Source organism: Pelmatolapia mariae, linkage group LG2 (genome assembly GCF_036321145.2).
Source record: "Pelmatolapia mariae isolate MD_Pm_ZW linkage group LG2, Pm_UMD_F_2, whole genome shotgun sequence".
In the NCBI taxonomy this organism is placed as follows: domain Eukaryota; kingdom Metazoa; phylum Chordata; class Actinopteri; order Cichliformes; family Cichlidae; genus Pelmatolapia; species Pelmatolapia mariae.
The window spans coordinates 22,840,724-22,867,295 of record NC_086228.1 but is presented as its reverse complement, the minus strand read 5'-3'; the positions used below and the strand labels follow the sequence as shown (position 1 = coordinate 22,867,295).

The following is a 26,572-nucleotide window of genomic DNA, read 5'->3' as shown; positions in this document are numbered from 1 at the left end:
CCAGATCTCTAGATCTTCAGAGTCTTCGGAGCATTAGTTCGGGTGAGTATTCAATCTTTTCCATCACTACTCTCCAAATCCATCTCAAAAGCAAATGGCAAACACAACTTCAGTCAAGTTTGAAGTCTTTTTTTTCTAATCTGAAAACAACAAGAAACTCCAAAACCTGGATAAAATATTCAACATCATTAAACTATGCTTAACAGGGCCTTTTTCTCTTTCATTCAAGTGGTCGCTATTTTAGTTATTGCCTCTAAAACCTAATACCCGAATACCTTGGAATTCTCACCAGCTCTTGTGGATAAACTTTACATTTATCAGCATGCAACAAGTACCTATATGAACGCTAGGTGGCGTCCTCGCATCTGTAATTGGAAACGTGATCAGTAAGTATTGGCGCCCCACAGCCCCCGCCTCCACACCACGATCGTCTGGTGAAAAGATGAGGCACTAAATAATTATTTTTGAAAATGAACTCTGAAACCATCAACGTTATAAAGTTACCGTGCATTCTCATTGGTTGTCCTTACCAGAGCATTTTTAATATCGTGTCCCTTCTTCTTTTGTTGGTTCTGTTGTACCAACAAGTGATTTCCGATGTTTCTCTCTCTGTGTTTTTTTTTAATTATCTTTATACGTCTAATAGCTTTGTTTGGTAAACAGTTTGCCCCATTTCAATGATCTGGATAGAACTGCGATGTTATATGTGTTGCAGTCTCTGATGTCCTCTTGATTTGTCTTAAAAAATACATTTTTATCTTCAATGCGACTTTTTACCTGTATACTTAAGCTTTTATCTTGCAACAGAAATGTTGTTTCTGACTCAAACTGACTTGATATTATTCATTAGAGTATGTATTTAAACGGTTGTAAATGAGGTGTTGGCCTATAATCTATGAAAGATATGTCCAAAATATCTGTCATGAATTATATCAAGTTGTTCTGAACCACAAGCAACAATCCTGTCCCAGGGTAGAACCTGTAATCAGTTTTTGGCAAAGTGAGTTTTATATATCCTTCATTTATCCAGGTAAAACGTCTCACTGACACTAAAATGTTTCATTGACATTAAAAATTAAAACTGGGTCATTGACATTAAAAAAAAAAGTTTGGTTTTTTTGGCCAAGAGGGCAGTTGTAGTTAAAACAAATATATTATAGGGTCCATAACGACATTAAAAGTGGACAAAAACAGGACTAGATTCATTATATTGTAGGTACAATAACGTAGAGTGGTAAAGATACTTGCATATCGCTGACTACATCGGAAGTCACTTTTTGTTACGACACTGTTCAAAGTGAGACATCCTGATTTGTTCGCCCTATCTTTGATGTCCACGTCCCCGTGGTGTCCGATCCTACCGGCTGCGATGGGTTACGCGCCCTTGCTTTAGAAAAAAAAAAAAAAACACAGAAGGAAAACTTCATAGAAATGGCGGAGGGTGCTTCGACTCTCAAGGGCTTGAGAGCCCAAATGGGTAAGAAATATGTTGGCAGTTGTGTCTATTTGTGAACCGCTTGTGTCTTAAGGTGTTGCACTCACTTTCTAACATTTGCAGTCAACTGCCGCCTCTGACCGGGTTGTTTGAGCGGTCAGCTTTTCTAAGCTAGTAACGTTAGCTCGCTGCCCGGTTATGAGCCGAGTATGGACGCGGAAAATATCTGCAACTTCTTCCCACATTAAAAGTTACACGTTTGGTTGATTTTGTTAGCTGATGGTTGTGCTGATAACTTTTAAGGGAAGCGAATGGACTGGTCTAACTCGCTGTAAGTTAAGTGCGTGCAGTTAACGTTCAGCTAAAGCTGCAACTATACGTCTTGCAGCCTGAGACCCGGCTGATATGCCACTACTTCTGCATTGTCACCTTTCACGCAGATTAATAACGTTGTACAGGAAAGTGGTTTTATGTGAGTATATCGGAGTAGATAGGCGTCCTCTAAATTCTTTGTAAACTAAGCTAGCTTCTGTGTAACTGGTAAAAATAGTACTGGTTTGGATGTCGTTGCTCTTCGCTCCGAGAATCCTGTCAAACGTGGTCTTCTGTTGATCTTTGTCAGGAAGCTTTTTCTGATCGGGTCATGGATTTTGTAATAGCGGCGAGCTGATTTGATGTCCAGTACAGAAACCAGCAGGCAATTTATTTTCTCCACCCGTGGATCAGGCGGTTCATAGTGTATCAGCAGTTTTGTAGCTTCCTGCTTGAAACTCATCTTATCTTATGTTAAGTGATCTCTTCCCTCTCCCACATCCATTGTCCCACATTCATGCTTATTTGCTGACATATGGCATAACCCCCTTAGTGCTCCAGGGAGGGCCACTATAACAATGTCTGACCTGAATTTCAGATAAAGCTGCACTGTCAAACTGTCAAACGCTGAGCCCTGAGCTCTCTCAGGACTGTGTAGCTGTTTTCCTTAAATGCTTAGATCCATTGATACCATAGTTTTGGTTGGACCAGCAGCCATGTGTCGCCCACTGTTCTGTTAAGCAAAATGCACATTGGCCTTTTGGAGACTGCACTATGTACAAGCTGAAGTCTGTCAGTGGGCCCATCCAGATTTGGACGTGGATGTTTACTGTGTTTGTATCTGCCTGTATCAATGCATGGTTTGTTATGGCTGGATGAGCAGTCAAGCCTTTTTTTTTTCCTTTTTTTAAAAAACTGTTTTAGCATACATACCCAGATTGGGTGTAGGCATGTTTTACTCCTGGCAACAAATGGATCACATTTTAGTGCCGTTCTTCTTCCTGTTTTCTTTCATTTTTCCGTTCAGTGTTTTCAGTCTGGCCCTCAGTTCTGTGGCATTTTTTTTTTTCTTTTAATGAATATTTCTACCAAGTTTAGAGGTATGCGTTTCTGTCCTAGGCTTTATGAGGAGTTAAACCATGTCTTCAGCAAAAGGCCTTCAGTCAAAGTGGAGAACTGACAATAATAAAATTATGCTAGGAATCTAGCTCATGTACATGGTCATTTCCACAAGAATGTGAGGAAGAAGAAAAAGTACCCTGCTATTATGAAGCGAGATCACACTGCTGCAAGTAATGCTGCAAGGTTGTCCGGATCCTGGCTTAACACATGCTGCAGCAGAATTAAAAGCATGAGAAGTATTTCTGAACTGGGTTAGATTTAACCAAAGGAGGAAATGAACCACCCTCAATTTTGATGTGTAGCTTCTTGGATCTGTACACTTAACTCTGGTTGTGTAGCAGAAATGCCCCATCTTTTGATTTTTACCTCTTAAAATGACTGAGAGGATGTGTTACATTTTCCACACTCATGTATGCACGTACCAAATGATTTGAATAGCAAAACATGCTAATTTGTATAGACTATAACTAACCTTAGACTGACCCCAGAGTAGTTTAGTTCATGAGGTGTTAGTTTGTATGTTTATATATTGTTGGTACTTCATTTTACTTTATCTAACACTAACATTTCCATCTCCACAAAGATGGATTCTCTACCAGCTTTGGTGAGCTGGGATAGCTTACGGACAAATTTCCAAATTGTCCCCTCTTGAAAGTCTTTGAATAGAAAGTTTATTTGTGTCTTTGGGCAACATGTCAGAGCTTATTTCAACATGGTTCTCGACCTACACACAGCAACAAAGACCAAACGCATGAATAAAGGGTTCAAGAGATGTTACACAACAAGTAAATGTCAGATATTCAGGGATTTTGGCCCTTCCACCACAGAAAAATTACAAAAAGTCATGGATTAATTTATCTAATAATAAACATACTTTTGCTTATCAAAGGAGAAAAATAACAAAATGTATAGACTTCAGAAAGCTAACACATGCTCTTTGCTTTCAGTGTCTGCACATCAATGGTGCTGATGTGGATAGTCACTCCTCAAATAGTCATGAACATTAGTTCCACACTTTTGGCACCAAAAATGTTTTGGTTCAATAAGTCTTCTAAACTGTATAGTTTAAAGTGTGGTCGACTTGGCTGTACTTCTTGGGGTTTAATTAGAAATCTAGAGAATGTATAATATTTATGTATATATTTATATTTTCTGCTTCTTCTTTTTTTTATCTTAACCCTATAGGACTGAAAAATAACACAACACTATAGGATATGAGCAGTATATAATTATTAAAAATAGTGGATGTGAGAATGATTAAATTTGTTGATGTTTATTTTTTCTGTGTAAGACAAAATGGTCCACTTAGAGCAGGAGACTCTCTTGGAAAGTTGTCATCATCATCCTGCTGGTACTACAAATAGCCAGGGCTTACCTTTACATGAGCAGGTCTTGGTAATCCCATAGAAGATTTAGTGTGTTTGTGCGTGCGTGTTTCTTAGGCATCTATCAGCTGTGTTATCCATCCTGAAATTTTGTGTTGGTTGGCTCATTGTGTTGGTAACCTTTCAGTCAAATATTACCCATGATAATTTTCTGAATTTTGGGTAAAATTAATTGAAAAAAATAAAGTAATCAGTGGTTCAGGTTCATGTTTGCCTGCATATTTGCATCTGATAGTGATCAATTGGAATTACAAGGCCATGTAGTCAATATCAAATGTTAATCCACCTTTATATTTAGCAACGTAGGCACTTCCTGTGCAGCAAGCTATTTAGTTGCACCATCCTGCAGGGCACAATAAAGAGTGCAGTTGAAAGGAACCATGGAAAGAAATCCCTGACCCACTGATCTGACTCTTGTGTGTCCACTATACTAATATGTGATGGAAGTTGTAAAAACATGTCTTATGAGTATTCTTGTTGTTAAGAGAACTAGCATTTGCCTCAGACTGTTATGATATAAGGCTGACTGGCCTGTTTCCTGTTTCATGTTTTGTTTGGGCTGCAGAGCTGGGTCATTATCAGCCCCCCTGGTGGTCTTTACTGATGCCATAATAATCCATCAGGAGAAGGCAAATCATATTCAGTCGACAAGTATATCTGCTCTTTCTAATGCTAGAGATTCAGCATCACAACAGAAGTGCAGATTTATATTAAATGTATGTAATATGTTACAGAGTAGGCAGTGCAGTGGAGTGGTGGCTGGTAGTGTTATGTCACAACAAGGTTTGAATCCAGCATGTTGTCTTTCTGTGTGGAGTTTGCATGTTCTCCCACAGTCTAAAGACATGCATAGGGATCGGTTAACTGGTGTGAGTGTGAGTGGTTGTCTGTGTTAACCCTGCAACAGATTGGTGATCTATCCAGGGCATATCCTGCTTCTGACAGCTGGGATAGGCTCTATCCCCCCACCCCCTAAGTGTTAAGCATTAGATTAATTACCAGCTAAAATTCACAACTTTAGACTTTATGATTGGTGTTTTTGGAAATTGAATATTATCTGCAGTTTTTTGCTTGTTGGTTGTTTTTTGTTTTGTTTTTTTGTCCCACATTTTCAGCTACTGGTGATTCTTGCTCAGAACATCTGCAGTTATCAATTCCTCTCCAAACAATTGAGGAAAAAATCACTCTGAAAATATATAATCTATCAAACAGAGTTTGAACAAGCAGTCATCCACAGCTTCTATCTCTTGCATGTGCCGTTTGAGACAGCTCATCAGCATTCTTCTGGTTTTGGCCTGGTAATGGTCATCCCAGAAAACACTGATACATAATCAACATTAACTCGTTTTTGAACTCTCAAATGGCGAAGAGATTTGAAAGTTCAAAGAGTTACAACAAAGCATTTCAGATAGTGTAAAGAGGATTGTGTATTATATATATATATATATATATATATATATATATATATATACTTTTGCGTTAAAGTAAGTGAGTCTATGACTAAATGAGCTTGTAAACCCTGGCTCACAAGATTTGAAATGTTTAAAATGCTTCCCTGGTGACTGTTAGAAAAGTTTAAACTCACAAGAAGGACTCCAAAAATATTTTAATCAAGTTATTTACATGTTTGTTGATTGCCATCAATACTCATGTATTACAATAATAAGAATGATGATGATAATAATAATGATGATAGTTATACTTTGATAATGAGTGCTAAAGTTAAGTCCAGTAGCTTACTTGGTTATGTAGGATTTATGTGCCATCCATTTAGATGGGTTCACAAATATCATGCAAATATTTCTGTAACCCAATACAGACTCGTCACGGGGCGACTGCTTTTACTGCCTCACATTCTGAGCCAGGAAAAAAAACATGCTCCGTCTCATGTCTTTAAGGTTTTGTTGAGTCGTGGTGTAGCAGGAATGATGTATGTTAATGTGTGCAAATCTCCATAGTGATGGAGGGATGAGTGAGTGCCTCTGATTGGCTCTTTTCATTTCTATGAGCACACCTGGCTCTCTTGAGGTCTGTTGGGAAAACAGTGTCTCTTCTCGCCATCTCATGAAAGCACTTTAATCAACACATGAATGTGTCTGATAGCAGAGATTTGTCTCATTTTATTCCAAGATGCATCTCTTGCTTGGTTGTATTTATATATATTTTGCTTATTCCTTAAAACTACAGTCACTACTACTGTGACTGTGGAAGCCAAAAACCCAGTAAAAATTGATTTTACAGGTGATTATGCTACACACTAGTAGACTTCTTTTTTTAGCTTAACAGCTGCTGCCTCCTCAGTTTGCACTTTCTGTCATACTTCCCTCTTTGCAGACAGTACAGTTTCCTGAAATTACAATCTTGAAGTGTGAAACCTACTACAGAATGACCAAGGTCAAACTTCATGCTTGGATTAGCAGCTAAATTGTTTACATTGTTTTATATAAATATAGCATTTCATCACCCGCTTTATAAACTTATCCTTATTCTGCTGCAGTTTGTTATATCACCACCATTTCATTAACTGTTAATAAAAACACTTTAAATTGCAAATTACAAATTTGATGTGATTTGACACTGGGTCCTGAGTGAGTCTTCAGGCTTGGTTTGTTTCTCTTTGTTGTAGCTATGACTCATCTAATTTCTGAGTCAGTATGATCCTTGATACAGGCATAAGCATGAATGAGAAGCACTTCACCTGTCCTTGCTGTCTGTAACTTAATATCAGTTATCTTGTGACGGTGTACCCCATTGTTTTTTTTTCTGATTTTTTACTCTAATAGGGAAAAATATGTTGATTGTAGAGTTATAGAGGTTTCATCAGTGTCCAGTCATCCATATTTTAGACACTAGTAACCAAACGTATAATGTAAGCTCCTATAACTTTAATAAAGATTTTCTATTACTGTATTCCTTGTGGTATTGTATGATTGCCAAGTATTTGTTGCCTAATGACAAAAAAAATTAGTGACTGATAAGTAATTTATGAATCCTCTGTCTATTTATGAGTAATCTGTTACGTGTTGTGTGTCAGCAAAACTGTTTAAAGTGCAGTCAAATCTTTCGTCATTTATTGACTTCTCCAAATGGAATGAAGAGGAGAGTCTGAGTACAAAAGTGAAGTGACTTGTAAACGTCTGAGAACCAGCTGCACACTTCGACCCTTCATAAACGTGTCTGACTGGAGAGCATTGAGGTTGCCGTTTGGATAATTGGTGCATGAATAGTTAACCTGACAGGTCTAATTTCCTTTGGGGTAAACAATGTCTAGTAAGTCAACAGTTCTTACTGCTAAATTTGGCACTGTTGCATTGTGTAAGAAGGGTCCATTGTCTTCTCTGCCTTACAGAGTAAGGTAATACTTGTAGAGCTGATTTCTATACAAGGAGAACATGCTACACTCGGAAAACCATTCCGTGTCTATGGTGGGTGAGTGGTTTGCTCATAGCAACCTGGTAAAAAGCTTTGTTTTCTTAAATTCAATCTCTCTGGGGCTGCTTCTTTTAAAGCTGTCTATAGTATATGTTACCCTGGTGGCAAATAATGTGGGATTATGAGGGTTGTGAGAATTCAGTGAGCATAGACTGTTTGAGGTGCTGGTGCGTAGCCTGCCATGATAGTGCTTTGCATAGCTCAAATACTGATTGGTTCAAAAGTTGTCTAAAACCGGAAAGAGAATAATAGCTGAGTTGATCACAAAGAGGAAGAAAAGCAAAAACACATCAAAGATAAAAAAGAACACATGGAAAGCACAGATAATGGGTGCAGGGGACAGTTTTCATTCTTTTTTAACAACCAGTTTTACTTCAGTATCAGTACCGAATAGTTCATTGTATCTTGTGACTTCTGTCTTCTCAGCAGCATAGGGTTAAACAACAGGGCCAACAACAACACAAAGACAACTGAGAGTATCCCACATTACCGGTTGTTCCAAGTATTTTGACAGTATGCCACATGATGGCTACAGCATGTAGACGTAGGTTTGCAAAGCTCTGTGTAGGACGGGCAGTGCATCTTGTAACTGCTGTGACATCCCAGTGATTCAGTCATGGAAGTTTTGAATGTGAAGCAACCTGAGTAGCATTAAACTTGACAATGGGTTCCTCAACCCATGCATTCATCTGGGTAGCAGCCGGCAGTTAATAATTGAAAAATTGTGCGTTTAAATTACTATTTGTAATACATAGAAGACAGTAAAGACCAGCATCTTGCTTTTGCTTGATGTTATCACTGTTTGTTTTTGTTGTTGTTGTTGTTGTTTTTTTAGTTCAAGGAAAAAGTACTATTATACTTTTCGCATGAGCAGTCTAACAAGATCAGGAACATTTTTTCTTCAGTCACTTAGAATACCTTTGTGCAAGAACAGTGTTGCTTCCTTAAACAATTATTGGCTCTATTTGTCCTATTGCTTGGACCATCATTTTTATAAGGTCCCAGTTTGTTAGTACTTAAGGAGCTCCTTTGCAACAAGAAATCTCCAGACCTTTCTTAATATCTCCAGCATTTTAACTTCATTATAACATTAGTCATATGAAATAAATTGCATGTGTAAAACCTGGAGAGAGAGTCTTTTCTGGATCTTTTTTAAAAAGCATATGAAAAGTTGTTTTCATAATAGAAAATATATATTTTTAAGATTAACAATAGGATTGCTTAGTTGCAGTGGAGACAGTGAGATGCTTTCAGGAGCTTTCACAGTCACAGGACTGACTATCATTTTGCTCTTTGTCAGCATTTATATAATGCCAACAAGAAGGGAAGAAACTGGTAACTGATGCCACAGCTCATAAAGCTTGATCATGTCCTTCATGTGCTTCCTTCCTGACTTTCTGTCCTTTAACCATACTTTTTTTTTTTTGTAATGAATAGTTTTGGCTGAAGAAAGGATTATTGACCCTGCGGTAGTTTGATGGGAGAGCTGATCTTCTCTTGGAGTTAGACTTTTTATAGGACAGACTGCACGCACATCAACTGTTAAAGCAATGATTGTGTTTCTGGGTACATGTGGAAATTAGTCATCAGTTGGTTTTATGTTTTCTGGATATTTTTATATGAAATTTTGTACACGTGTGGACGCACATACTGTATACCAGGAAGCTAACAAGAGCTTTATTCTACTTTATCATTGAAGCTTGTCACAGAAAGCACTGTATGAATAACTACACAGCTGACCACAAACATGGTTGAATAACTGGATTGTTGTATAGCTTCAGATCTATTGAATCTCTCCAGATTTACCATTCATATGGAAAGCAAACAAAACAGAACAAAAAACAACTTATTCAAATTTTTTGGTTTAAACAGACTGAACTTGCTGTGCTTTGTGTCTTAGTATTGCCCCCGTGTAAGGTGCTTGCATGCCATCAAGCTCAACTTTTAGATCAATGTCTTATCCAAGGACCCTTTGCCACCTAAAGTAGACGTCCGAACAGACTAAGACAAAGCAACCAAAAACTGTTCTGTTATCTGAACATCTTTTGAGAGATAAGTGCCAAATCTCAGCCAAAACCTAACTGGTATTTAACAAACATTTGGATGTTTACCAGTGGAAGCTGTATCCCCTGCAAGGTACTGCTGACATGTCCAGAGTTTCCTGTTGCTGGATAAGTGATTAGGAATACAAGTGTGTTTTTTTTTTTTTTTTTTTTTTTTTTTTTTCTGTGTGTGTGTGTCATGGAAACAAATACAATTTGTATAACATTAGTCTTTTGGTCCCTCATCACACTGTCTTTTAATTGATACAAATTAAATCATTTGAATTTCTGAATCTGGATCATGTGTATAAAAACTCCAAACTGGAAATGACAGATTAAAAGTGGCCACTGCCTTTTGTAAAAGGCCATCTTTAAAATGGTAGTGAACGATGCACTTATTCGGTCCCCATCTCACCACACCAGCGTAATTCTCCCACAATTCTCAATGTGGAATCAGAGATGGTGGACGTATAACACGACACTGTGGGTCTACCTTTTATGCAGACATCAGATCGGTGCTGTTACTGTGTCTACTGTTGGCTTTAAAAGCGCAGCAGTGTTGCATTGCTACCTCTTTCTGCCGTGCATACACTTTATGCAGAATAGGCAAAATAGTGGCACATTGTTCCTGCCTTGAACAAGCTGTGTAAAAGGCCTTGTTTGTTCTCTCATTCAGCTGCAGCTGCACAGGCACAAGCCGAGGAAAGGCGCAGCTTGGCGGGAAACAGCCCAGGACCACCTACAAATAACACACCAGCTAAACCTCAGGGGTGCAGGCCAGGTAAATGACACTATATCTTGACACAGGATCAAACTGGTTATTACAGATATTACCCTCTCGTGAGGTTATTGTCGTCCATAATCTGAAACATTAGATGCAACTCCCAATCCTTTTCTGCCATCCTCTCAGTGTGGCTTAATGCAGGTAAATCTTAGTCATCACCTTATTACCGTAACAGTTGACAAAGCTCATTAATGAGTCACATGCACACATCTGCCTGCCTGATACAAAGCCTTTGTTACGCTATGCTGCATTGTAATCCACCATCAAGTTATATGTGTAAGTATTCATGCACATGCTTTACCTATAAACCACATATGCACGTGTGCCTGCAGTACTTGACGGTGCCACACTTAGAACAGACGACAGACTGCGGGTGGCAAAAGAGAGACGTGAGGAGGCAGAGAGACAACAGGGTAAGAGGATAACCCCAGTTTTGGGATTAAGATATTTTAGCCAAAGAACTACAGTAAATACTCAAATAATCTGATATTGAGTTTATTAAATGAGCAATGGTTTTATTCATTTTAAACAAAAATACCTAACAATTGGATATAGCTGTTAGCTGCAACCCACCAATAGAAATCTTTCATTTACTTAGTTTGGTCTTACTAATATGTTAATTCAGTACAAATACAAAAAACAAACAAAAAATAAAACAACAACATGCTGACGAGTGATTTCTTTGTACTGCATGCTCATATTGCCAGCTTTACGAGAATCTCAGATCATGGAGCGGGAGCGCAAGGCCAAGCTGCAAGTGGAGCGTCAGATGGAAGAGCGTCAGAAAAAGGTTGAGGAACAACGAAGGAAGGAGGAGCAGAAAAGATTGGCTGTGGAGCAGAAGAGGAAGCAGAAACAGGAAGAAGAAAAGGTAGCTTCAACACGGGTGGAAGCAGTTTAATGTGATCTACTCAGCAGCGCTCACTGCTGCTCAGCTGACATTTGTGACTAAAAGAATCAAATTTACATAAAAACACAGCTTACACTGTTTTTCTTCATATTTTTAAAGGACTTTCACCGCGCCGTTGCCCATGAATTGTAATACAGTTATGAAAGCTACAGATAATCTTGTTTTTTTTTTTTTTGTTTGTTTTAGGTGCAAATGTTAGTCAGCTGCAAATGACTTGCATTTTTTCCTTCCTCAGGAGCACTATGAGGCAGTGATGAGGCGGACGTTGGAGCGTAGTCAGCAAGTCGAGCAGAGGCAGAAAAGATGGTCTTGGGGAGGACTGTCCACAGACTCAGATGGACGAACAGGTACTTTAGTTCATCCTTGATAGTTCACAGTGTATTGTGTGCTATACCACAGCTGGGGTGAAACTTGGCCTAAATCTGAAAGCGGTTCATTGCAGTTTTATTTTTGTTTTTTTTTCCAGCAGCTAATGCAAACAACAGATAAAACCAGTTGAGTCGTAGGCAGTTAGTTTACCCAAATCACAGCATTCTTGCTTGTTGTCTGATTAAAGCCCTCTCAGACGGCCTCTCAGCCCTCATTTTACAGTGTCCACCAGAAAATCAAACCAGTCCGGTGTATGTGATGATAGTCCAGTGTTCATTTGATAATCTGAACAGTGGGTGTCAAGTGAAGGCTGATGACTATCAGCCATTTCTAACCTTCATCTCTTTCACTTATTTGAAGGATATGTCATGATGTCATATGTTTTATCGCTCTTTCCTGAGAGCTGTCTTTTCCCACAGGAGATTCTGATGCCAGTGCCTCATCTCCAGTAACTATAGTTATCTCCTCTCCCTCACCAGAAAAGCCACCAAGGAGTCATCAAGGTTTTGTTTGTTAATATTTAATTCACTGGTGTAGCTGCACAGCATGGGTAGGCACTGGCTCTTCAAATGCACTGGCAATGCTTCCTCCCAACACCTCTGTTTCCACCAACCTCATGCAGTTTTTTGTTTGTTATTTTACTTATATTTTTTTTCTTTAGAGCCTTTGAGCTATAGGTTTGGTCACTTTTTCCATTGTCATTTGACATTATAACTAATCAACAAATTTTTATATACCCAATACATTTTTTTGCAAAGGCAGTCAACCTATCGTTAATGCTCTGAAGCTGCCTTAACTAACTGACATGTGTACGCACACAGCTCATAATCATAACAACTAGAAAATCTATATTAAAAAACCCACAGGCCTGAAGTAAGGACATGAATGCAAATCGTTTTTAATATTTAAGGATTTTAAATGTAAAAGCCATTTTATTCCTGAATTCTGGCTGTAATTGCTCATTCCTATTGTTGTGCATTTCAAGATCACATGGGTGACTTTGCAATAATTCCTCTTTGAATGGTATTCCAAGAAAGCACTATTGTATCTGGCACAGACAATATAATGTTTATGCTCTGCTCTTGGAGGGATTCAACATAAACATTTTTTGTTTACTAACTAACAGCAATGCCTGATTCTGAAAACACAGTGGCTGTGTTTTGATATTTATGCTTATGGCATGTACTGTTGTCGATTCAGTGTGTTGCTGAATGCCCATTTTGTTAGTAGCATGATAGCATGATCAATTAAGTTAATAGGAAAATTCATCCCCAAAGACAAGTATAGTTTGTTTCCTTTTATTTCAGGTGTATTAACTTATAGCCCTTTGCCTCTTGGAGGTATTGAAATACAGCAGATCATTTTACTCCCTTTTGTAAACCCAAATTCCCTCCCTTTTGGCTAGCCTCCGGTTTAAATCCCGCCTCCCTTGTCTGTCTTTCCTCCTCCCTCTTAGTGGACAAGCGCTCCACATCCACCACGAACCTGAAACAGCCGCCTGAGGCTGGCATCAGCAAACGCCTATCCTCCTCCTCTGCCACCCTCCTCAAATCACCTGACAAACGTAAGTCTCCTCGCTTCCCTCCCTCCCCTCCTTCCTCCCTGCTTCCATCCTACCTTCCCGGTGCATTCCAGTGCTGCAACTTAACCAACAAAAGTGTTTTGTTTTTCTGTGTGTGTGTGAATATTTATGAATGAGCTTTTTCAGGTATTGTACCATTTCTGAAATGGAACAAACTGAATGAACTCTGACCCCTCTCCTTTTTCATATCCAGGGTTTAACAGACTCACTGATGCACAGAGGGATTGGTAAAAATGCTTTAATCTGTTTCTCATTCCTGATTCCAGATACTGCCCAGTTCTTCTGCATACATTCACTGCATCTCTTCGGATTCATTAATCAGTAAATAGTTTTAAGGGCTGCTGAGCACCAAACAATGATGTTCATGAATATTCTCTTGTATTATAGAGAGCTGTCACTCTTCTGTTACAATATACTCAATCCTGTTTTGATTCACATAGAATATATTAGAAGTGTACAAAAAAAAATCATGAAACGGGTATTTGATTTCTGCAGGAAATAATCAATGCAGATGGGTGAATCACATCTCTTCACAGCCTCTTCAGGCTGACAGTGTCAATTTTTTTTTCCTTTTCAGCATAACTGGTTTCTCTTTACTTCTCAGCTTGTTTCATAAGAAAATTATGCCACCACTCTGAATACGATATATGAATTAATTCCAAAATGTTGTGTACCAGTTACAAGCTAGTCTCGTTATTTCACCGTTGGGTTATTTCATCATTGTCCCTCAGGTGTTAAGCCAAGGAGTTCATCTTGTAACCGGTTACCTAGCAATGCCAATGCTGCTCAGGCCAGTAAGGAAGACGACAAAAAGCTTCAGGTGGAACAGACAGGTGCAAAAGATCCCCTCTTCATCTCGCATGATACTTTAATAGCCAATATTGTGTTAAATGCACAATTTGTCAAAATATTGCATTATTTATTAAATACTCAGCTGTGTCTTATGCATGACATGCACACTGAAGATTGGCTTATTGCTTGTTATTTTGTTGAAACACTTAAAGAGGCTAATGGTAGTATTACAATAGTCAACTCTGATTTAGGGAGAATGAGCTAGTGTGATCAGATGGAAAAGTTGAAGCTCGTCTTTGTATCAAGGCTTCATCTCTTAAACTGGGGCATCAGCTGCTGTCAGCCTTAACCCGGTGACTCACATAAAGCAAAACAAAGTGCACATGACTTGTAGACTTTCTTAAGGGTTTCCTTGTTGACTCCCCCAGTGCCTGCTTGGCTATAACTCCACTCTCATGTTCCCAGGCCATTCTGTGAAGAAGAGAAGTTCCTCCCTTACGCGAGTAAGTCTGGGCAGAGCACAGACCCCTGCAAAGCCTGATAAGGGGACAACGGATGATCAAGGTGGCTAGCATGAACAATCAGCATGCAACACTCATGCATCTGTCTTTAAATAATAAGCATGTGGCTCTGATGCTACTTCATCATTCTGAATCCTCTTGTATTTTTAAATCCTTAACAACGCTGACTGCTGCTAAGAGCTTTTAGGGATAAAAAAAATCTCATTTATCTCTATTCAGACTTATGAAGTTGAAGATTTTTTTTATGCTGGATCTTCTTGCTGCATATGGCCTTTTTTTCCATTCATGTTCTCATTTACCTAAGTCTGAATGCTCATTTACACCCATGTCCGATGCAGTTTTCTCTACACTGCCAGTTGTCTTTGATTTTCTGGGAATGTTATGCTTGTTCCATCAATCCTTTAACCTTTTTGCTGTCTTGACCTAGCTGATGCTGCTCTACGTCACATTTCTCACTGGAAGTGAATCTTGTTTTAACCCCCTTTTTATTTTATTTTTTTTATCTTTTTATTTTTTCAAGTGTTCACTAAGGAAGTGTCTGTTGTGTGCTCTGCTTGGACTAACACGGTGTATTGTTTTGTTGTCACAAAGTGTTGATTGTTTTCTCCCTCCAACATGACGTCATAGGTGGATTTAAGTCACTCGTGCTTCATTGCGGTGTGTGTCCGTGCCATCCCAACATAGCAGCCACAGAGCACACAAATGACCTAAGCAAATCACTGTACTCTGTGTGTTGCTATTAACAACCAGTGCTTTTATTTGTTCCGTAGCCAAACCAGTCTCTTTGTATGTATGAAACTAAAGAAAAAAGCTCTTGTCCTCTATTCATGTATGTTCTGTGTGTTTAATCTGAGCAGTAGCACAACACATAAGCTGTCTTCCATACTGAATCAGAATTTTAGAGTTTAAATTGTTTTTTTGTTGTTTTTTCATAATTCTACCCTTATTACAAAAATAACTACAGAAATTATGACCTGGATATAGAGTAGGAAACAGCAGGAAGTCATGTCGCCAGCCTCAATGGGCAGCCACTAAATGGTTAACAAAAATCAGGTCTGTCAACAACACATGTCTCCTCAGTAAGGGGCTATAAAAGGAAGTGAGAATCTAGAATCTCCTTTTGAAGAGCTAACATTTAGGTACATGTAGCAAAAACAACCTATTATAAGCTCCAAATATTTCTCAGGGTTGCATTTTATCAAGTATCAGCAGCAGCCTTAATGGGGAATTTTCTTAGTGTCTTAGCTAGTGTGCTTTTAGAAGGGCTGTAGTCATCCTCTTTCTTTGCAGGAATAATTTGGACCGTTTTTTCTATTTCCACAATAGAAAACATTGCACAGCATCAGATGTAGAACTGTAATAGACATGGTCACTATCTTTTTGTTTATTCTTCTCTTCTTCTTACCCAGTATTATTCTTCTGATTGCTTTAAAGTTATTTCATAATTTGTTTTTCCCTTCAGCAAATCCTAAGGAACCATTACTTTAATGAGCTTTTCACTAATCACTTACCAGGCAAACTCTTTTATCTGTCTCAGTACTTTTCCACGGTCACTTTATGTACTGTCTTTTATTGAGTATCCTTCTTTAACTCTATATTATTGAAAGTATAAAGACAGTTTATAAGGAACCTGTCAAAGACAAGAGCCATTACCTTTGGTTCTGTATGTTGATCCTCTTGTTAAATCACATGGTGAACTTTGTTTCTTTACTTTTATTCCCCATTCTCATCCACTCTTTCCATCTTGGCCTTTACATTCTCTTGCTTTTTTTCGGTGATCTGTTTTTTTTCCGGCCGTGTAGCTCGCAGGCCACTGGCCACTACTGTGGATGGAGGGGTCCTTAGTCGCCTGCTCACACCCACCCAGGCCTCACTAGCTAGGAGCAAGAGCGCTGCCGCCCTGTCCGCTGAAGGAACAGATGCTCCAGGTAACCTCCGCTTAGGAGACCCTGATAGAGAGGAAAGTTGGCCAGGCACAGACCTGGTTACCCTCTCGTTTCATCAGTAAAAAGTCAACTGATAATGGGAATAACTAGGTTAACTAGATAATTTCATTCCACTGCCCGGATGCACTTTTGGACTTTTCAAAGTGATTGGTCGCTTCAGAGTTTTGACTGCAGTTGTAGTGATCAAATGTTAACGTGTGCACAGTAATTAATTATAATAAATTGCATGAGAAAGTGTATTTACAGTCTAACAAATAAACTGACATACTCACACACGTTTAGTTTACATTCATTTCCAAATCTGATACAATCGGTTGTTGTGTGCTGAGCTGGGCTGTGCAGGGCAGTCTTGGTCAGGAGCATTTCTCTGCCTCTTAGTAGCTTCAGGGTCCACACTAGGAGATTTACTCTAAGCTGCTTACCTGTTGGTTCTTGTTACATCAGAGTAGGTCTGTTGTGCCATTCCATGAGTTCTCATAGTGAGGCATAATATGTATTGATATTGTGGATGCTTTAAAGCATCCTGTGTGGGTTTTTATGTCGCCCTTGATGACTGACATGCCTTAATGTGAATAGTTTTTTGCTGTGGTGGTAATGATCAATTGCTCTATAGTGGTTGACAGCCTGCAATGAATAACACACACCCACAGTAATGAATACCTCTTTTTCCCTTGTTGACTGTGTGTTTTTATAGGTAGGAAGGGGAGCGTACTGTAAAGCACTTCAAAGCTGCAGCTGTATTTCTAGTGTTGGTTTTAGGCTGTGACGTTTGGCCATTACAAACCTGTTAGAAGGTATAGATCCTCTGCTAAGTATAGCCCCAGTAGAAACATGACTCATCCACATTAGCAGCAGCTCATTACAGGGTAGGTTTCATAGTCACTGCTGCTGCGCAGTATAAACTCTGAATCAATTTAGTGAACAGGCTGTGGCAGGGAGAGTTCTCTGGGTCTTGGGATTATGATGGTTAATCCCTCAATCTGACACAGCAAGCTAGTGCACAGCACCATTTCCTCTTCTAACTGCAGGCTAGACTTAACCTAATTGCTAAAGACAGTGTGTTAGAGCCTTTGCCATTACAGTTTTATAGTTATTTCTCAGTCCTGTCCTGAAACTTGAAAGCTCGGTCTCTCTCTGATTAGGAACAGTTACAGCATGACGAAAGAAAGGCATATTACTCATTACTCATACTCTAGTTACTGTACTCGAACACAGCAAGCAGTGCTATTTAGGTCCACTATGTGTTTAGCGTACTAATAAATCTGTGTGATTTTTGTGTGTGTGCAGTGTCAGTGTGTGTTCTACTTTGGTGGTGGTAGGTTTTACATAATGTGTGTTGTGCTGTTCTGTGCTGTGCTGTGCTGTGCTATGGTGCCCGGTGTTTAGATTTGTTCATGTTGTATCCAGAAGCTGCAGGGTGTTTGGGTTTTTTGCCACATTGTTGCTCCCTGCTTGTCATGTGTCTCCAGTAATTTCCAGCCCATCCGGAGCTTCAGAAATTAAGCTATTCCCTGCGTAATGAGCTGTATCTAACAAGTTGCTGTTTTGTTTTTTGTGCTCTTTCTCCTTACAAAAACCTTTCATTTCTTCCATCCATCATTCTCCCTTCCTCATTCCTTCTTTCCCCAACCTTACCTCTGTATTCCCCCTCTTTTCTTAATCATTCACTCCTTTTGCTTTTTGCTGCTTTGCTGCCCAATTTGGTCGCTTATCACTCCTCCCATTGGTTGTGCTCCCATGGTCCTGCGATGACTGTGTCCTTTACCAGAGTGTCACCTGTGTCCTCGCTCAGCCTCTGCCAGCCCATTGCACCCACCACGTGGTCCAGTGCGCAGCCGCAGCAGCGACCGACAGAAGAGCAGCATGACCACATCTGTGTCAGCCGATGGAGCCCTGGACCCTTCGATGGTGAGAAAACCTTCGTTTTAATAACTGAACTTAGCTTTTAATCATTGATCTCAATTTTAAAAATGTTCTCATGTCAGAAAACTGAAAAATAATGTTCGATTTGTTTAGTATCACTTTGCATTTGCTGATGGAGTAACCTGGATGTAGGGCTTTAGCTGGCATCTCCTAATCCGTATCCAAATTTCCGAGTGATCATAGACACATTTAGGTTACACACATGGTTGTGACTATTAGAACGACAGGGTATGCCATTCTGCTCATAGAAGATGTGCTTGAAATAATTTAATGCAGTTTTGATTATATTATATAATTTTAAAAAAAACAGCAACCCATGTGTAGCAAAGCTATGGTTTTATTTCTGTGGGAAAGTTGTTAAATTTTGTTTGGGAATCATGGACAGAAAAAGTTTCAGTAGCTTACTTTTTTTTGGTAGCATTGGTAGCAAGAGGGAGCCACAGCAAGTAGTGATATCTACAGTCACTGTGTGTTTACTGTACTAATAAATCTGTGTGATATTTGTGTGTGCAGTGTCAGTGTTTGTTCTACTTTGGTGGTGGTAGGTTTTATGTAGTCTGTGCTGTGCTTGGTGTTCATATTTGTTCATGTTGTATCCAGAAGCCAGAAGGGAGTTGACAGAAAATGAAAACTTTCCTATATTAAAATTTGTGCGACAAACAGAGTGGCATGGATAAAAAAAAATTGCCCCCTTCCTGATTTATTAGTGAGTCGCCAATGCACATTTGGAATATTTGTGGTAGGTTGCACACTCTTGAGAAGCTGTAGAGATTTCTTTATTTGTGGGTAATGGCTCTCGCTGTGGTTCACCGGAGTCCCAAAGCCTTAGAAATGACTTTGCAACCCTTTCCAGACTGATAGTTGACAATAACTTTCTTTCTCGGCTGTTTCTTTAGATCGCAGCACTGTGTGTTGCTTTTTGAAATGTATTAGCCCACTTTATTTTGTTAGACAGTTTCTATTTAAATGATTTCTTGGTTCAACAGCTCTGACATTAAGCATGCCTGGGTGTAGTTAGAGAAAATAAACTCAGGTTTCCAAAAAATGTGATTAATTACAGTCAACAAATCATTTAAAGGAGGGTGGGTTACTTTTTCCATATAGAGCCAGTTAGGTTTGGATAACTAACCGGTGATCTCTAATATTAGAATTTGTTTGATCTGAAACATTTAAGTAAGAGAAATATGCAAAAAAACCAAGAAATCAGGAAGGAACAAATGCTTTTTCATGTCACCGTATATGCATATATCCTGCTACATTTGCCTGTCAAAGTACTTCTGCAGGATGCTAACCATAGGGAAATGTTACTCATGCAGCTGCTCTTTGAACTTTGCTGGTCACTCATTTAAACATGGGCAAAATTTCATACTGCTGATGCTTGAGGGTCTTATCTGTATGGTCTCACTTGTTGGTCTGCCGTGCCTGGTTCTCTCTCAACCTGGCTTTCTTCCTCCTTCGCTGTGGTTGTGAAGGGCTTCATTGTCATAGTATGAAACAAAGGGATTCACAGTGGCCCGATTATGGACAAATCAGGCCATGCAAAGCAGACCCCACCCAGACCGTGGGACCCAATGTCAAAAGCCTCTGACTTTTCTCACCATCATGTTATCATCTCTCCTCAACATGTACCGAATGGATAATGTGGATAATTGGAATTCAAAGACTTATATTTGTATTACATCCCAATACAAACCAGTAATTGTTTTAAAGTTAATTTTCAAGACCTGCAGCAAAAGTAATCTACAAAGATTTGTAGTGAAAGAATACGGTGAGGAGTTTGTTACAAAGTAAAAGCTTTTTTTTTTTTTTAATCAATTAAATTCATCAATGAAGTACTAGTTTTTATATATGTTCTATAAATATTTCATAATACACAAAGGATTTTGTGGGAATTGGTTTTACGTTCTTGAAATAACCCTATTTGAGAGTGGTTTTATTAATACGTTCTCCACTTGTGTCCTTTTTGTGTGAAATTACAGAAAGATAAGAAGTTAACATCACCTGTGGGGCAACGTCCTGCCTCCCCATCCACTCCAGGACGGCACCGTTCGCCATCGCCTGCCCCCAGTCCAGGTCCAAAGAGGACTCCTTCGCCTTCAGCACCCAAGTAAGACTCCTACACAGGATTTGTTTTGAAACACATGCATTTTCATTTGGTTTTAAGTCAGAAAATAAGATGGCACACACAATTTCTTCTGCAGGCAAAGCCCTAAGATGCGCCCAGCCTCTCCAGGCGCAATGAAACAACGCCCACCATCTCCTCAGCCTACATCAACCAAACCCCCACCCATCCAGAAGCCTCTCGCTCCAGCAGGACCACCAACCCTACGAAAGAGGAACTCCAAGTCCAAAGATCTATGTCCTGTTCAAGCTGTGGCTCAACAGTCCTCTGATTCCAGCAAGACCAAAGACAAAGATGGTGAGCAGTTAACAGAGAAAGATTGCTTTATGTACTATGACTTAACAGCTATTGTCACCTGACAGTCAGTAGCAGTATTTGCCAAGACTGTTCATTATCCTGCAAACCAGGATGTTTGTTCACTGTATTCAGACGTGCATTTCATTTCAGGCAGTAAAGCAGGACAAGATGATATCTTTGTAAACCAAACTAAGTCTTAAGTCACTAAGTTAAAGTGTTTTTGGCTAATGTACTGCAGCACGTCTAGTTCCAGGTGATTACCTCCAGGTCATAATGACATATCCCTTGATCTTTTTTTCAAAAATGTTGCTTCTGCAAAAGGACTGTTTGTCCTGCACATAGTCATTGGCACATGCTTCATTTACTGCATTCAGAGGAAACTGCAAACAGAATTTGTGCTTTAAGCACAAGAGAATCACAATCACTGAACATGGTTTTATAACATGTCATTTCATTTTAGTAGACACACCATTATTGGGATTGTGTTTACATATTGCAATAAATCTCGGTGAAGCAGAAAAGGTAGCGTTTACCACCTGGAGTGGCATGCTTTAGAAATTTGGATTTGCTGTTTCTTCTGCCACCTCCTGGCAGGGAAAATAGTTTTCATATGGATTTACATGCAACCAGATATCCACTGTGTGTTAGAAAGCTCTAAAAGCATGGTCCAGTTTAGGTTGCACATTTATTTTTAGGAGTGTATGAAGGGCGTTTACCCTGCCTTTTTACCCTGTGTCTGCTGAGATAGGCTCCAGTCCCCAATGGCTGTAATTTTTATGAGCAGTTAAGAAAATGGGAGGATGGATTTATTCAACAGTCCAACTGATAGATTTGTCACATTGCTTACTATGGCTTAATACACTCAAAACATAAAACATAAATGGATAAATGGCTTGATGTGTTAACCTTTGTTGTCTAACCACATGTGTAAGTAAGTAATTCATGAGTAATTCACTCAAAGCAAAGGGATACTCTGGGATTCAAGTTAAACTTTATCAAGACACTTTCTTCACTGTTCTGCTTCTGTCTTTTCTGTGATGACAAATTATTTGTAAGCTTTGTGAGCCGCTGGTTTTCAGGACTTTCTGGAAGTCACAATAGACGTAGCAGTGCGAATCCTTGCTGGGAGAGTATTCAGGAGTGTAGTCCAGCCCTCAAAAGGCATGCAGTATGAGTCAGGGGTATGATAATGGACATGGTCTGATACTTGAGGGCAAAGGTATACCTGATGAGGGGATGGGACTTGACCATGTGCTGATGAAGGTGGGTGACGGTAGGGATGATGTGCTGCCAGAGCCTGATTTGAGAAGAAAGGTTAAAGGTGAGGTAAATCAGGCCCGTACAGCATTGACAAAGTAGCTGACAGAAAGTCCTCAACCTCCGCATTTGTCTTTTCCACCTGTCAGACTCAAAGACTACAACAGGCACCAACTCGGCTGCTGAGGCTGCCAAGATCCTGGCAGAAAACCGCAGACTGATGCGAGAGCAGAAAGAGAGAGAGGAGAAGCTTAGGCTACAGAAGGAGGAAGAGGAGAGGTAAGGTTATTGGAACTGCTGGAACTGTGTTCTTGTTTGTTCCATACGTTATCGTCATAAATTATTTTTTGTTTTTATTTTTGTGTGTTGTGTGTCTATATATGACAGAGAAACCTCAGATATGACCACAGCGAAATACCATTGAGAACAAAGTTGTTTAATAACAACAATAGCGTGGAGCTGCTTGTATTTTACAGCCACATGTGCGATTTGCATTTTGTTAGCTAATGAAACAGGCTGAGGCATACTGGTAATGAATACGAATTATTTTCATTTGTCAGGATACATTAAATTAAGAGCTGCCGTTTTTGACTATCTTAGGTTGAGAAAAGAAGAAGAGGCACGTTTAGCAGAAGAGGCTCGATTGAAACGTCTGGAGGAGGAGAAGCAGCTTGCAGAGGAGAGAAAACTTAGGGAAGAGGAAGAGGCTCGCCTAGCAGAGGAGGAACGGATTAGGCTGGCAGAGGAGGAAGCACAAAGGCAGGCTGAGCTCCAAAGGGAACGCGAGGAGGCCGAGGCCAAAGCCCAGGAGGAGGCAGAACGAGTTCGTCAGGAGAGAGACCGCATTATGCAGCAGAACCAACAGGAACGTATGGAGAGGAAGAAGGTATGATGAGTGCATCAACTTTTTTTATTTTTGTTTTGGGCCTTGATTCATCGACGTGTCATTAAATAATTTTGTTTTGACAAGAAGTTACATCAAGAGTCAGTTTTTTAACCATCAGTCTCTCTCCTTTACCTAAGAATCCAGATCACAGTGGCAAAGTAATTACTAGAAATTAATTTCTGACCTCTTTTAAAACTCTTTCTATTACAGAGAATTGAAGAAATAATGAAGAGAACTAGAAAAGGGGACCAAAATGATTTAAAGGTGAGCTCACATTCAGTCAACCCATTTGGTCGTATTTGTGATTTTCGGAAAATTCCTTCACAATCAAGGTCGGTTAACATTTGTCTCCTGTGTAGAGAGATGACGATAAATGCACACAGGAGAATGAAGATGAGGAAATGGACCAGATAAACTGTGAAACTAAAAGTAAGAGTTCTCCAGTCTTTTTCAGCTAAGAATCTAAATATGCTGAGCAACTTTTATTATTTGTCTGTAACTGAGAATGTATCTTCTTACTTTCAATGTACTTACATATTGCTTGTGTAAAATTACATATATTTCTATGTGACTTGTGACATGTCTAATCTGTGTTTCCATTGTCACCCTAATACAGTAACAGAGATTGACAAAGATGAGAGCTGTCTGTCCTCCGGTGAGCCTGCAACAGAGCGAGAAGAGCCCCTGGGCCACGCGAATGAGAAATCAGAGACAGACAACAAGGAGAATAACAATGGCACAAGCACAGATGAGACTCAGGCAGAAAGGTACAACTGTAGAGAAACCAACAAAACCCACAAACTGAGTTACGTTTAGTCATTTAAAACTGCCTCAAATAGTTGGCACTTTTTTTTTTTCTAATTCAAAACAGCCACCAGTTCTTTGCATATGTTCTCTTATGATGTTTTGTTTGTGCAAACTAGCACTGCTACCAACAACCAGACGTTTTAAAAGAGTTTTTCAAAAAAAATGTATAGATTTGAGCAGTCCAATCAACTTGCAGGGTGGAGTTACGATTAAGTAGATGCGTTTCTCCAGAGATCTTCTATGATTTCAACGGCTTTCTTCCTCACAAAATACCTCGGTATTACAAGTTAGCTAACTTGTCAGAGGTGGAACAAGATTTTCTCACATTATTAAACTGTTTTGGTATGTTAGTGAAGCCAAAGACTCCCATCAGTTTGGCTTCTAACATCTTACAGAGAAATACATAAAATACATTACATTTCAGATTTTTTTCTCTCTTAATAATCAGATTTTAGTTCAGATGTATTTCTATTATGTTACAAACACCTATAATAATCTCTTACTCTCCCTTTGTTCCCCTTCTTCAGTCCAGTACCCGAGGGCCGCCTTGTCGAGGGTTCTGAGTTCATGAATGAGCAAGACTCTACCAAGGTGGAGTTGGTCTCCACAGTCAATGGAAAATCCAACCAATGGAGCTTTGAGGAGCTCATTGACCTCAACGTCCACTCCAAGTCTCGACCCCTCCTTGAGGCGGGGGACTGTAACAAAGTCTTGATCAACTGTGACGGGAGCTCAGATGGAACCAGAGTAGCCTTCGAAGACAATGAAACCCCCATCAGCACGCTGCATTCCTCCAGTCAACCCATAGAAGCCCTGCCAGGTGAGCTGTCAGTCGCTGATGACTCCGATGCTGCCATTGTCTAACTTAACAACTGACAAGAACTCTCATGTTTTATGTCCCTCTAGAGATTTGACGTCTGCGGCGTCGCTGAGAAGCCTCTTACTGTTGCACTCCTAAAGTTCCTGTCCAGTTGACCTCCTTAAAAATTCTGGCAATTCCAAGCAGCTTTCTCCCCTTTCTCCTCCTTTTTCAGAGGGAGGAGCACAAGGTGAAGTGGAAAGACCACCCAAGTGCTACGTTTGCACCCTACATGATGAGGAAACTATGTATTGAAAGTATATATTAATAATTGTGCTTCAGGGAAATGCTGTCTATTCCTTCCACATGCTTACCCTGGGTCTTTTTCCTCTTCCTCTTGTGGTTTTTAGTTCTCCAGATTTTTTTTTTCCTCAATTTTGTGTCCAGTTCTGATGATTTTTTTTTTGAAGTGTTTGCTTTTGTCAGGGGTGCGTTGTTATAATTTATTAATTTTGGCTTCTTTGATATTGTAATTATTGTTATCAAATGTTTAGTCTTTTTTTTCTTCTTGTGAGAATATTCCAGGACACATGCACAATAGATTTTGTGAATTATTCTTAATTAATGGAAGAAATTGTTATACGTTCTGTTTTGTTGGGGTTTGGTGGAGGTGGCATCACAGGTTCTTCATGTGACTGATCTAAATTTACTTGACAGTCTACTTTTTGCAGCAACATGGCCTTACAATTTTTTTCCCTACTTTCTAATTTTTTAAATCAATTTTTTTCTTCATGCATGCACAGTTTAGCAATCTCTGCTAACCTCGGGATTGGCTGTGTTAATACATTACTTGACTGGGCTTTTGTCATTTTATCCCCCTCCTTTGATTCCCCCCCCCCCCCCTTCCTTCTTTGGCCACTAGAGGGCTTCAGCAGCATAGCAGTTGCATTTGAAGGCGAACCATGTGTAGATTCACATGTTCAGTAAACTTTTTGCACTTTGTTGTTTGAAGCTCACAGTTGGTTTAGGTTTTCCTTTTTTTTCCCGTTGCATTTGTATATAGAATACAAGTTTACTAATATTGTACTTTACAAGAGTCCTAGCTGGGTCCGGTTTTAGTGTCATTTGTGGCGACTCCTCCAACTGTTTGAATAACCATACCTGTAACAGACTGTCATAACACAGAGATGAAATCCAGTAGTTTATTTTTAGCTGCTTCTGAGCTTCTTGACATGGCGTTTGTTACTAAACTGAACTTGTGCTGAAACTAGGAATCAGGCTTTCAGTGATCCGGTTTTAACTTGAGCTTTAGTTCCCGCTTTGTGATTCATTCTTCTGTGTGCTTCATCATCAATTCCACTTCTTTCCAACTAACCACCATCTAAATATCCTGTCAAACTAGCTGCTACATATGACAAAATGCATTTCAACTATTTTTGTAGTATACAATTTTGGCTGTTGGTTTATATATGAAAATGCATTTCTACATATATTTAAGTGTTATTATATTGTATAAATAATCAGTATTAGGCAAATTAAGCCATGTTTAGGATGGAGTGGCTCAGGTTGTGGAGAATTCAAGAGTCTGTGTAAATGACTATTCGGTTTCAGTTTGACTGGTGCCGTGTGACGGGGTAGTCGGGTTCTGTTTGGCCTACCTGGCAACCCATATGTCCCCTTTCACAAGAGCTCAACAAAACTGGGTGGCAATCTACTTTGTTTCCTAAGTTTCAGCTCTGTATCTGCAAGCTCTAATTCTAAATTTTGCCTAAAAAAGACTAAACCAGTTGAGATTTGGATGACAGACAGAGCCATTTTTGTCCTTACAAACATATCTAAACCCATGATA

The 26,572-nt window shown here is 39.4% G+C and overlaps 1 protein-coding gene across 1 annotated transcript; it reads left to right on the top strand.

The window, feature by feature from the left end:
* The first annotated feature begins 1,350 nt into the window (after window positions 1–1,350).
* map7d3 (MAP7 domain containing 3) lies at window positions 1,351–24,988 on the top strand. Its single transcript, XM_063494898.1, has 19 exons — window positions 1,351–1,477; window positions 10,405–10,509; window positions 10,845–10,925; window positions 11,220–11,383; window positions 11,658–11,769; window positions 13,248–13,355; window positions 14,105–14,206; window positions 14,631–14,729; window positions 16,489–16,614; window positions 18,401–18,540; window positions 20,535–20,662; window positions 20,757–20,974; window positions 22,381–22,510; window positions 22,832–23,117; window positions 23,328–23,381; window positions 23,477–23,546; window positions 23,734–23,884; window positions 24,452–24,744; window positions 24,831–24,988. The coding sequence occupies exons 1-19, from the start codon at window positions 1,432–1,434 to the stop codon at window positions 24,836–24,838; spliced, it is 2,421 nt and encodes an 806-aa protein (XP_063350968.1). The 5' UTR covers window positions 1,351–1,431; the 3' UTR covers window positions 24,839–24,988.
* The last annotated feature ends 1,584 nt before the right edge of the window (window positions 24,989–26,572 follow it).

Excerpts from the sequence above, each read along its gene's own strand:
- map7d3 (XM_063494898.1), top strand. The coding sequence starts at position 1,432 with ATGGCGGAGGGTGCTTCGACTCTCAAGGGCTTGAGAGCCCAAATGG. Across the intron at positions 14,207-14,630 it reads GCTTCAGGTGGAACAGACAG|GCCATTCTGTGAAGAAGAGA; the intron begins GTGCAAAAGATC and ends TCATGTTCCCAG. Across the intron at positions 20,975-22,380 it reads CAAGACCAAAGACAAAGATG|ACTCAAAGACTACAACAGGC; the intron begins GTGAGCAGTTAA and ends TCCACCTGTCAG.